The sequence below is a fragment of the Scophthalmus maximus genome, chromosome 19 (genome assembly GCF_022379125.1).
Source record: "Scophthalmus maximus strain ysfricsl-2021 chromosome 19, ASM2237912v1, whole genome shotgun sequence".
Taxonomy (NCBI): domain Eukaryota; kingdom Metazoa; phylum Chordata; class Actinopteri; order Pleuronectiformes; family Scophthalmidae; genus Scophthalmus; species Scophthalmus maximus.
The window spans coordinates 15996813-16010468 of NC_061533.1; the positions used below are offsets into that span (position 1 = coordinate 15996813).

At 43.1% G+C, this 13656-nt stretch overlaps 1 protein-coding gene across 8 annotated transcripts in view; it reads right to left on the reverse strand.

Annotated features, from left to right (window-relative positions):
* The window catches only part of mctp1a (multiple C2 domains, transmembrane 1a), a 127425-nt gene extending 113769 nt beyond the window's left edge, over positions 1-13656 (reverse strand). For all 8 annotated transcript variants that reach the window (XR_004794578.2, XR_004794577.2, XM_035640198.2 and 5 more), the window contains exon 1: positions 12668-13656. Coding sequence is in view for 6 of the 8 variants with exons in the window: in XM_035640198.2 (XP_035496091.2) it covers positions 12668-13222 (555 nt within the window). In the remaining 2 variants the exon portion in view is untranslated. The remainder of the gene's footprint in view (positions 1-12667) is intronic.

Genomic DNA, 13656 nt, shown 5'->3' on the forward strand with positions numbered 1-13656 from the left:
AAAAGGTGAAAGGAGCAGACCCGATGACAAAAATGAAGACATTTTTCAGTGACCCTATTCAGCGTCATACGTATTGTAAGTGGGAGAGATTTGATGATGAGGACTGATAGATGCAGCTCAACTTAATACTTTTCATTCGTCTTTTTGAGAGCTCACAAGAATATGAGTATGACTGTAATCAGAAAATAAAACATTGTGCAAAGGCAGTACAATCTCCAGCTATAGCATAATAGATAGACAAACAGCCGTGGTTCCCTCTGTGCTCTGTGTTGTTGCTGCTGCAGATTTCTGCAGTGTGATTTATGAGCTGACCAAAGTGGAACTATTGGTAAATTTTCTGTGAACTGCACAAATGTGTCTTTTCCCCCACAGCATCCGCATTCTCTTCTATTCCCACCTCAAATCCACTTGGTGCACAGAGCTCTTATGTTCTGCAAAAACCCATTTTAAGTCGTGAGATATATTCAACAGATCACAAGGGGGAGAGGGTTCTGTTGCTAAAAGTGTTTGGCAGAGATACGGATCAAAAGTTTGTTCCCAGACGCCTACATCAACTTTCTCATACGCATCCGTCTGAAAGCATCCCGGCTTCAAAACTTCAGCGTGTCAATGTATGACTCATCAGTTTGATGTAATGCAGCGAAACATTGAAAACACAGAAACTACATTCCTTCAAAAGGTGTTCCCTCGTTTGGTGTTGTGATGATGGTGGCGGAGAGAGCTGCATAACATATCAGTGCGACATTTCCTATAGTTTTTCTATTGGGGTGAGATCAAGTGTCTGTGAAGGCGATGGCATATGTTTCATAAAATGTCCATACTCCTCAAACCCCTCATACTTTACAGATGGGGCCTGTGTCATTTTGTCATTTAATCATTTATTCACGTTTCCCCCTTAATTTGTCATCCGTCCTCAAACTGATCACGTGAAAAACAAATTCAGAAGATTAATTAGAATCCTGTCAGAGGTTTCAGACCTTCAGGGTTAATCAATCTAAAAACACAAATATATCATTACAGATTCCTTTAGGAGGAAAACATGGTGTGAATTATACGTTTAGAAGTTTCCATGACATGATTGATGCCTGGTGGAAAAAACTGAAATCATTTAACCTGATGTGGCTTCAATCAGTTCATGAAAACGAATGCTAATTCAGAAGTCTCCGTCGGATGATTGATTTTCTAGTGGGGACTCTGCACTATAGGCAAGCTAATAAATTCACTGGCTCTTTATAGTGGAGACCAAATGGAGCAGTGAAGCGGCCTGGTTTCTATATAGCACTCTGGATACAGTCCAAAACATGGGATTAGGTCACTGAGAAAAGGTCTCAGCAGTCATACAAATCCTTCTGTGTGTAACCAACAGCTGTACACACAAATGCAATCTGCATGTGCAACACAACACGTGAACACATGCATTGGAGATTTTTTTTTTTTATTAAATAAATAAATAAACCTGCAATAGCATATTAGGACTGTGCACCTCCTTCTCACCACATCTCACCACCATGGAAGTCATAATTTACAAATCGTTATATTTGAATATACATAATATGATATGTTGCTACCACTTGCTGACGAAAAAAGATAATATTAGAAGCAGCCCTCGTTTATTTCTTAACACTACATTAAACAGAAAAGAAACAGAACTAAAAGATAAATAGGTCATAAAAACTTGCATGCACAAGCCCGAATATCTACACATGGTGTAACTGATGTGACCCCTGACCTTAAAGCCGGTTTGACTGAAAGCTGGTTTGAATATTAAGATAATTTAAGAACCAAATTCCAGGCAACAACAAACAAAATGCCCAGTCATACGTGCATTACAACCACTATAATCTAAGAGACTGATTTATGTGTGAATGGTGTCCAATAATTTCTTTAAAGCTACAGTCAAACAACGTTTAATCACGTGGAAGAGAGTGCAGTGTTCAGAAAGCAGAGCAGAGGTGGCACCAGTAGGTGGCACCAAGTCCAAGCGCGAGCCAAATTCAGCAGCAGCGTCACGAAAGTTAATGTTGACACGACCCATGGCTTTAACCCTCTGAAGCAGGATAGACACCGATTTCATGCCCTGAGTCTATTCCCCAACAGGCCGGGCTCAACATCAGCCGATCGGCAGTCTGCACGCAGACACAGCCGCCTGAATGAAACACAGAAACACTGGAGGGATGTAGCTGTCAGTTCTTTCCTCTGCTGTGTGTAACACTTTACTAATGTGATGGTGATGCGCCAAAACATAAAACCACAGCCCCAGAACAAAATGCCCGCTTCATAGAGAGGCTCAAAAAGAACAACTATTATGAAGTGATGAGTCGGAGCTTTCAGGGACTGACTCAAAACACCTGGATTAAGACTTAAACTTCTAATCTATCTGATGACCTAGAAAACAAATGATGCAAACATGAAAAGAAAAAAAAATAAACATTAGCTATGGTAGTGAAAGTTGAGCTGTCCAGTTTATGTTTAAGAGCTAGATACAGACTCATCTATAATCCAGACCTCATTCCATATAAACATAGCATCCTCTTATCTTTTGGTTTACTTTAAAGGTGCTTTTTGATCCAAGAGATTAGGTGAACTACAATTGCTGGAAATGTGTTTTAAATCATTACCAATTATTTAAGATAAGATTAGATTATTTAAAATTTAAGCTATCCTGTCCTTATTTTTCTATGTTTGTTATGCACCAATCTATAATGCTAATTCCTTGTATGTGAGACTAGACTCCTTGTAAAACATGATTCTGATTACTTTCCACGTTTGCTCTCCTTTTTTTTTTCTTAACAGGCGCCCATGCACACGCATACACAAAAAAAATACAAAACTAATTAAAAACTAATGAGGCCATAGATGCATGTCATTGTTCTCTCCCATTACATCAAACACTTTCACATTGTCATCAGTAAAGGCGGCGCCGCAGAACGTGCTTCACGGGCAACTGTGCAGAGCAGCAGGCTTTCACTGTTTGTCACCACTGTCGTTTTCATCAAATCTGACACGCACAATGCTTTACATAACCAAACCAGGCCTTCTCTCTACATCCAGCTCTGCTCGGCCATGACGAGGTGCATCCTTCCACACCAATGTTCCGGGACAGCGGCAGCAGACGTGTCTGCAGGCGGCCGTCTGCTCCGTGTGCAGATGGCAAGCCAACGAGAACAGAATCCTGCAGCGGTATGAGTTGAACTAACCGGGAATCTCTTTTGGCACCTTTGTAAATAAGAGAATCTGCCACATTGTCTAATCCGCCTACTGAACTGTATGTTTCTTGTGTAGAATTATAGAAAAATTGAACGTGCTTGGATGGGAATGTGTCCTTAATCCACTGTTTTACTCATTTCAATTTGCTGTATCGACTGAGTGCTTACTGTAAATGTTTAACTAAAACAAAGTGTACTCTGTGTTTTCCAAAGTAGAATTTACAACATTAGCAGTCTATATGGTTAAAGCCTATAGGCTCTAATGTAACGTTTCTAATCGCCTTGAGCATATTGAACCACACTGTGGAATCAGATGGGCTCCAACATGAGTCCTGTTCATTAATCCTGATGCAGATATCTGGATATTTCAAAGTCTCTCTACATCACCAAACAACCTTAACCTTAAATTAAGATTGATTTAACCCCCGAGCCAAAGAGTCACTTTGCACAATCAGGTAAACAAAACAGAGAAAAGAAGAAAATAAATCACCTATAAAATTAAATAAAAACATTTACCAAACTATGTATAAACTAATATCCAGTATGACCAACATCTAACCCCCAAGAGGAAATTGTTACGGACACATTATGATGAACTTGTTTGTATTAGTATTATATGACTCCCTGACTGTCCAGTCATTTACAGCAAATGGAACTGCAACTCGACTCAATCAGGCCCGGCGGTGACTCGGTTCTACTTTCTTATGAACTACAACATTCACTGAAGATTCACTAGACATCACTAAAGAGAAGTCCCATAGAAAGATATGAGCTGGTCGTTGAAATAAATGACTGTCCCTTATTATATTTCCCGAACTCTATACCAATGTCACCAACTTTCATCTCTGTCGCCTGAATGAAACACAGAAACACTGCAGGGATGTCAGTTCTTTCCTCTGCAGTGTGTAACACTTTACTAATGTGATGGTGATGTGCCAAAACATAAAGCCACAGCCCCAAAACAAAATGCCCGTTTCATAGAGAGGCTCAAAAAGAACAACTATTATGATGCTAATTCCTTGTATGTGAGACTAGACTCCTTGTAAAACATGATTCTGATTACTTTTCACGTTTGCTCTCCTTTCTTTTTCCTTAACAGGCGGCCATGTAAACACATACACTTTCTCTTTAAACTTTAAGATGAGCCGATAACAAAAAAATACAAAACTAATTAAAAACTAATGAGACCATAGATTTAAGCCCCTCACACCCTCTCGTCTCTGGGTCAATACTGGGGCTTTTCAGCCGATTACATTGACTTCCCAGTAGACCTCCTAAAGATGTTCCCTTGAGTTCAAAAGTCTCCGATGGACTCAACTATACGACAATACACACTTTCTAAAAATGTTATGACCATATACAACAAAAAAAAGGAGATTCTGATGCACTAACGAGGACCACGATAGAAAGAACGTCTTTGGAATGTTGAAGCCTATTGACTTGATTAGTTTGAGTCACATGGTTCATCGTACCTGAACAGGCCTGTAAAAACAGCTGCCCTGACTATGTCTATTTGTGTGATCATATTTGAAGTGTTTACAACTTGAGTAGTGAAAGTGGTATATATCTTTATTTTTCTTGGCCAAATAATGCCATCATCATTAAAGAACAGCTCGGTGTTAAAAATAAAACGGCAGTTCAGACAGACCAAAGGTCACATTAGGCATCTTGTCCCGTCATCAGCTACAGCGAGCACAAAAATTGGTTTACCACATTTCTAAGAACAATATAGAATACGCACACAGGATACTTTGAGCCATGTACATGTGCATTAAATATTCTAATGTGGAACTCGAATTAGGCACAGGGGTGCTGATAAGTAAATGAGCTCATTTCAAATTCTTCATTGGGTTTATTAGCATAATGGACCACATTGATATTGAACAACAGGTGAATGGAACTGGGAACCTGGAACACTGGGAAAACAATAGGTGTCTGTGATGAGAGGCACACACGTCCTCTCAATATGCAGTACTTCTAGCGCCCAGCCGAGCTCCCATATTGATCTCAATGGGCCGCGGGAACACTTGTGACTCTGTGACTATTGGGACAGCTTCATCTATGCTACAGGGGAGCTCATTTGCAAATATTCAATATTGCCTCACCGCTGAGGAAGTGCGGCGCACATTGAGTTGCAAATGATCTATGTTGGATTAGCATGCGGAGCAGGGAAAACATCCCACAGCCTCTGGTCACCGCGTGTTGTTTTGTCTGGAAAAGAAATGACCACGGCTCACCTGTGCCATTTTATTGTTGTCTGTCTGCCGGGGTTTGTCCCTTCATCTTTTGCACCCGACCCACTTATAAAAGCGGTCATAGATCGACCGCTGGGTTGTTTAAAGTTTCACATTGTCTTTGTTCACTCGACTTCTCCTTTCAGACAAACGCATATCTGCTTCCCGATATTCAACAAATGTCAAACAGCAGGCTATTGTTGGATGCCATCTGTAATTTGACCAACATCCCTACACACACACACACACACACACACACACACACACACACACACACACACACACACACACACACACACACACACACACACACACACACACACACACACACACACACACACACACACACACACACACACACACACACACACACACACACACACACACACACACACACACACATCCTCTACTGCACAGAGCCGCCGCTTTGGTCTCACTCGACTCAGCGATGATTAATCTATGCGGACCGGGGGCAGCATTAAGGGTTCGCAAGCCACCCCTGACTCAATCTATTGATTTAAAGGGCTGACCTATCTCTTCCTGCTCTCTCGTTACTCTGACTGTCAATGTCTGCCGCTGCTTTTGGCCTTTGTCAATAATTTGTGTGTCTGATGATTGCATGTTGCTGTATTAAGGGGGGGGGGGGGGGGGGGGGGGGGGTCCTGAGCATAATACCACATCAATCAGTTTCTCTGTGTCTGAGTAAAGCTGCCATTGAGGAATCATTTAGTGGTCTACACTCTCAAAGTTAACCTTGTTGATAATAACACTCGGGGCCTCAGACGAGTGAGTGTATGGGTGTGTATGCCTGTGATTACCTTGGCTGCATGCGTACGTGCTTGGGTGAGCGTGCACGAGACAGTGGGACTGACGGAGACTGGAGAGAACGATGCTGCAGGGCAACACAAAGTCACAGTGCAGCGCTGCCATCTTGAAGGACACAGACTGCTCTTCTGACCGGCAGAGAAAAGCTTTACACTTGTCCTCAGAAAGCTAAGGGAGGAGCGTTGTTGTCGGAGAGACGGTGGCTCGGACCGGAGGAGGTTATGTGTGCGATAGATGGGGAGGAACAGTGAAGTTAAGGTTATCCTTCAAGGGCTTAGTGAGAAGTGACGGAGGGGAGGATAATGAGACCTTTTCCTGGACCACTGAGGGAAAGGACTGACAGAAACACAAGGTTTTGGGGCCTTGCTGCAGGAACACAAACTAACAGGCTACAGAGGAGGATATAGGACAGTCAGAATACAGTGAAAAGTTGCTGTCGATCAAGTGAAGGTTTAACTGGCTGTTGAATTTGGTGCAGAAAGACTCAGCTGATAGTAACAAATTACCGACTGTTATAATCGACATTTTGTAAATCCCAGCCTGTACAAGGCGTTGATTTGCAGCTTTTTTTGTCATTTATTTCTATATTATATTAAAACTTTTTGTTTGTTTGTTTTTATTTTTTATTTTTGTTCAAGATAGGCATTAGCATTATAGATAATTATTTGGTTCCTATTTGAATTTGGTAACTTTCTCAATGGAATAATCTGCCTAAATGATATTATATTAACCGATGGCTAATACAGCAGCACAACAGCTTTCAAAATAAAATGCGTGTGTTGTTTCATCATTTTACTCCTCCGCAAACAGTCTTTCCTGTATTAAGTTCTTCATTTAGCGCACAACACGAACATGACTACTACAAAAACTTGAGGCAAATAATTAAAATCAAGAATTACTCTCATTCATCCAATATTTTGAATAAATCAGGAATAACAACATCTTTTAAAAAGGAAAACAAGGAAATAATCGTATAAAGACTAAACAAAAATCCAGAGACAAAAAAAAGAGATTCAATTACGCAAAACTTAGCGAAGGCTATATAACTTATTCTTCAATCATTTTCTAGGGTAGTGGTAAGCAGAAAGCAATTACACCGTTTTATCAGGTCACATATTCATGTATGGTAAACAGATAATACTCTCTGTTTCCAGTGCATCAAAATGACTCTTGGGAACACAAACTAAGGCATAATTCTCAGCTCTCTGGCCTTTAGTCGACACCGCAAATGACTGAGCCATTACACCGGCTCCTTAAACCCCAAACTAAATCTAAATGTGCTGCGCACAACAGCACTAATAGCCAAATAAAACCACCAGAATTGTCCATTTCATATTGTCCACACACACACACACACACACACACACACACACACACACACACACACACACACACACACACACACGTGTCCATGGCAGAGAGAGAGGTACGCTCAGATGTGTGGGAAGCAGACACCAGGCAGTATGGGACACTGAATCAAAAAGTGAGAGCGAAAATCTATCAACGTCTCCAAATGGGTGTCAGCCATACTTTCACTAGTGTGATTTCTTTCCTCCTAGTTCTCGTTGCCCAGACACCTTCGAGGTCAGCATCAATCATCCGTCTGTCAGTGTCTGTTACCGCCCTCCCCGGGCTGTAATGAATCCTCATTTAAGCTGTCATCAGGATGCAGAGGAACAAGGCCAGGCTGTTCCCTAGTGGCCATGATGTTTCTTTTTCTCCATGACAGGACATCTAAACACGCCTCATTTCTCAGTCACTGCAGACTATCAAGAGAAGACTATCATTTAAGATCATCCCCGAATTACAGTATCTCACATGCAATATGTACTGACATATGTCAACTATCCTAAATGCTTGATCCTTGACTCCTTTCAGGAAATTGAAATAGCCAGCCTAACAAGCACGGTTTACAGGATTTACAGATTTTAGACCGAGAACCTCCCTTGACACATAGTGAATCTACAGCAGCTGGACCGATCTGCAAGACAACAGCGGTTTATATAAGGAAAAGGAGATGTATCAAAAAACGTGGATCTGCAAAGACTTCATGTAGAAAGTGTTATTAACCCGATATTTCTCCACAAACTGCACCATTTTTAAAAGCATAAAGGGAAATAATGAAGGATATGAAGGACTAATACTCAGTGGTTTAAAAACGATGAAGCCCTTCTGGTCATATTCTAGGGTCAAATTCATCCGAATATGTATCATCTCCGAATGTTACAACTGATTTACTTGACGTGAAATACCCACCACGCATCTTTTACATTGGATATATATTTAGCATTACGGCTCTGAGCCTCTGTGACACAGAAACCCACTTCCCTAGTTCATATGTGTTAAATATTTTAAACTTCTCCATACGAGCTGAGCGGTGGAGAAGGGGGAAGGAGGACGGAAGGGACGACTGAGAACTGGAAGCAGAATACTGGGAGTTCGGGAAATATGCATGTCTTAAATAAGAGATGTGAAAATGTAGACAATCCTATATTAAAACAAATTGCATTTTCATAGGAACAAGTGGCATAAACACTCATAATCAAAGTCACAGTTTGGTTTACTTTATGGTTAAAGATGGAGACAAAGAACCAAACTAAACTGAGATTATAAATAAGAGGCCAGATGCACTATATCAGGTCGATGCTACTGGTGTCCATTTGATCGTGGTTTGAGATGCCACCTTAACTAACACACAGGTTCACAATTCAAAACCATGGACAGCGACACTCATAGGAAAGCAGTGACAAAGCCCGAGCCTTTGCTCACCATCTAATGATATGTGCTGCACATCTCGGGGTCATCACTACAGCCCTTCAGTCTCAGAGGGCGGGTGCAGGTGCACTAACCGGGCCTTCACGCCGGGCGCAACGCGGCTCCTCGTTGTTTGGCGACGATCATGTTCATGAATGTGGAAAACACCGATTTCCAAACAAGGCAGAAGAGGCCACGTTGGAGTGCAGTTCACCGGCTGGGGCCACGGGCAGCTGATGATGAGTTACTTATGCATAGCTAGTGTGTTACCTTATGGAGATGGTGATCAGCGATGTCATTTAGCGGCGTCCCACTGTTGCAGAGGGGACCACCGAAAAACTTCTTTTTCGCCACATTTTTAAACGCTTATCTAAAAAAAAATATCAGTTCAATTGTACGCTGAAGGGCGTTTTTTTTTTCACCGCTTCCCTTGTCCGCCAGACAGAACTAAAGCAGTGAAAAAAAGACAACCTTTAGCGTACAATTGAATGGATATTTTGAAGGTTTGAAAATGTGGCGAAATAGAGTTTTTTTCGGTCTCCACATCTCCATAAGGTCACATATTAACTATGCATAAGTAACTCATACAACCCCACTTCAAAATCACTGAACTATCCCTTTAATGCGCAAAATGTGACGTTGGGCTCCTATTCGAGACACTTCGTCTTAGTTTTAATTACCACTTTAACTTTCAGCTTGGCTTTTGAAAACTTTTTTTTTATCTTCAGCAAATGAAACTGAGCTTAGCTTACTATACAGGCAGATACAGTGACATGTTAATGAGGCCGAGGGAATCGGAATGAAGAACCTGTATTACTATGCCAGACGTGAGGCTGAAAGGCAAGAAATAAATAAGACAGTTCCATTTGGTTCAGTAAAACACAGAGAAAGTAGTCTTGAAGCAGCCCAAAAGCATTTTTTGAGATGTTATCTATCAGTGATTCATTTTGCATGAACAGCTACTTAACTTGAGGATAATAATATAGATAATATGAGTGTTTATTTTTTGTGTTCATTTATTATCATTAGAATTCACAGCCTGTGTTCACAATTCTTTGTTGTTTGCTCGATCAGGGCAGAGTTAAGTATCTACATCCAAAAATATGCCTAACCCCGGTATTACAGTATTACAATGTCTTAAAGTAACATTGTTCTTCAAGTGAATCTGGTAACGACAGGGGGACAACTCTGCCCGAAACTGAATGGTAGAGGGTTAACCACTCCAGAGAAGCACAGATAAGAGTGTGAAATTGAAAAGGTTTAGCTCAACTGGCCAAAAAGTGGCTGGGAGACACTGGGATGCAACATTGTCATGAAGCTGCTGTACACATGTAGTAAAGGTAAGAGGTTAGACCAGACTCTTCAAAGAATTTGATAATAATGACCCACTGTGCTACAGAACAAACGCAAACCTCTGTAGTTCCAATAAAACCAGTTATAGCCTAGAACGAGAAGAAGAGACTAGGACGGGATAAATCCTATGCAATTTTTAAAATTTAAAAGAAAGGGTGCCACAGAACATAAGAAATACAGTAACCACTCTAACTCCTCCTAAATGACTCTGTATATTGATTCAAAATGTGTAAGTCCTTGAGACAAGTGAGAGCGTGTAAAGGGGAATGAAAGGGAATACCAGAACGATTACGCTAATGAATTTTGATTTCAGCAGGTCCTTTTCCCCATCATTATTTACTGTAGCCTTCTCTCAAACACACACACGCACGCACGCACACGTTCTGCACTGTCAGCAGTAAAAGTTAAATGTGCTAATTTTTTTTTACCCCATTCAATAATGAAATGACTTCCAGAACTTGGCAATTATCCCTTCCATCACTCACTTTCCAAATCAAACCAAGAAATGGCTTTTGGGTTGTTATGTTTGTTATATATATTCTTATTTAATTCATGAGATTGGGGCTGGGGGCTTTGTGCTTTTACTTTAGTTATGAGAAGTTGTACACACTCAGCTAATGCCGGGTTTGTGGATGAATGCTTTTCCCCTTAGGGAAAAAAAAATACTTCCAATCTCATCTCATCTGTTCTCATCTCTTCTTTCTTCACTTCTTTCCCTCTCATCTTAATCTTCTTTTTATCACACTTCACATCATCTTGCTTCTTGCCTCATTTAATCTCACTGACGCTGTCTGATCATATTTATATTTCCTGTCATTGCCCATCATCTGATGCCCCCTTTGTCTCATTTCTTCTTGCCGTAACCTCATTACATAATAGATTTACATCGTACTGTATATCTCACATCAGTGATTATACATGCAGGCTAACTGCTGAGGAACTTGCATCTATCCTCCCTGAGAAACTGTTCAGACGAGTCTTCTCAGGCACCAAAAAAAAAAGACTCGAGAACAGAAAAAACATGGCAACAAACGGAGGTAAACAATAATGGCTTCCACTGAACGCTAAAACTTTATTTGGCAAAGTGCGACCTCTTTGTATAATGTGATGTGGCAAGTGCTGTGATGAATCTGCAAGATCAATTTCAAATGAAGTCATCATTGCTTGCTTTCTTTTACCTCTACAGCTGAGTGCAATGCACTTCTCCTACAGATTTGATGGATACGAGATCCCTGGCACCAGCTTCAGTGGGGTGAGCTGTTCTTGTATGCTAAATTACTTTTAGACGGGGATCTGGATGGTGCTCAGGAGCAGGTCTGGAATACTTCAAATGCAGTGATGAGATGAAAAGCTTTTCCAATAACCGCTGCCGCAGACGAGAATGCACTTATTGGCTTTCACACACAGTCATGTTTCATCTTCGATAGTTTTCACAACTGGCAGCGGGACAGAGATGACGTGGCCTGCTGTAGGAATTGGATTTCTCTCAGGGGATGAGCCATAAGTCGGGCAATTACCTCAAAGGCTTTTTTCTCAATGACCATTCTCATCAGACATTATCGTCCGTATGATTTGACTTTCACGTTTTCTCTTTCTCCTCATTTTTGTGGCCATAGTCCTACTCTAACTGACATATCCGCTTGATGCTGGTTCTCCTGGGATACCCTGACTCAGCATGATGAGCGCTGTGGAATTATACCTGAAAGCCATCTCCATCAATGTTCTTGGGACGCCCGGTATCCATTTGCCTAAATACTGGGCCACTTTTCATGGAAAGGAAAGGCATCGTAAACCCTTCAGCGTGTACACAGGGGCCTTTTTCACAGCCTCATACACACAAGGGGCACTGTGACAGATGGACTGAGGAAAAGGGTGAGTGCATGCAAAAAGGCGGCTGTGCAAGAATATCAGTGCATGTAGCCCGTGTTAAAATGAGATTTTCAATTAGAGAAAATGAGATTATACTCTGCCAGGCAAGGCAGCAGTGGTACAGTAATATGATATCAAATCAAGTAGCTTGTGGTGTACAGGCAGAGTGCGCTATTGGTGACGATCACACATCGGCAGCAGTCGTCTGGCCCACACAGCCCTACACACGCTGCAGGGCATCACACGGGTGAAGGATGCAGGGGCGCTCCACGTGGTACCCATGGCGCAGCATCATGGAACTTGTTCCCTGCATTTAACTTCCAGGGCAACGCAGCACCTCCTAATGGGTTGCAATGTTTGCATTGGCCTCGCTCGGTAGTAACAGATTTACCCAATGAGTGTTTTACCACACGTGTCTTAACTCACAGAATCACTTGCGTTCTTACGCGGCTGCTCCTCCTCCTCCACCGCCTCCTCCTCCTCCTCTCCCGCCGCCGCGGCCGGGTCCACCGCCAGTCTCTCGAAGCACGCCGAGCCGAGAGAGGAGCTCTTCTGCTGGTGCGCGATCAGCTGGGACACGTGGAGTGCCGGGCTCCCGTGCGTCGCCAGCTCGGGCTTGCTCCCCGTGGCTCCGGAGGCTGCGCCCAGGGGATGGAGCAGGCGCCGTCCGTCCGCGCTGGCGCCGGGGACCGCGTCGCCCCCCGTGGACCGCTCGTCTCCGCCAACGGGAGCCGGCGCGGGGGAGCACAGATTCGGCTGAGACGACGAGAACACCCGGTCCAACTGTTTCTTTTTCCTTTTGAACATCCACAGCCCCGATTCCTTCTTGCTGCCCTCCGCGCCGCCGGCGCCGCGACGCTCCGACCCCAGTTTCGGACTGAGCCAGGGCTTGGTCTTCCCCTGGAAATTCTTCCACATCCTCCGCTGGTAGGACTCTTGTCCCTTGGGGCTGCTCTCATCCTTGGGCGATTTTTGCTCCATGGTGCCGGTGCAGCAGCCAGCCAGCCTGAGCACACTGCGCGTAGTGGATGGATTGTCACAGTCGGGCTACTTCCACTGATGATCCGTCCAGAGCGCCGAGAAGAGGAGACGCACAGTGGTGGTGGTGGTGATGATGAAGATGATGGTGGTGATGATGGAGGGGGTGTTAGTCGCACAACGAACCTCGTAGAACACGTCTGCGGGCAACACTGTCCATGGCATCACTCACTGTGCATCGCGATTGCTCGAGCTCATGAAGATTTACGGTCATGTCCGGGAAGTTGGAGCACACGGAGAGGCTGCTGCAGGGTGGCAAGTGCTCCGCTCGGCTGCGTCCCCGAGCTCTGTCCACTGTGGCCGACCAGAAGATAAACTTCCTCATTAATAGTTCTATTCAAATGAAGCACGAAGGGCGCACCGCGCCCCCCTCTGGC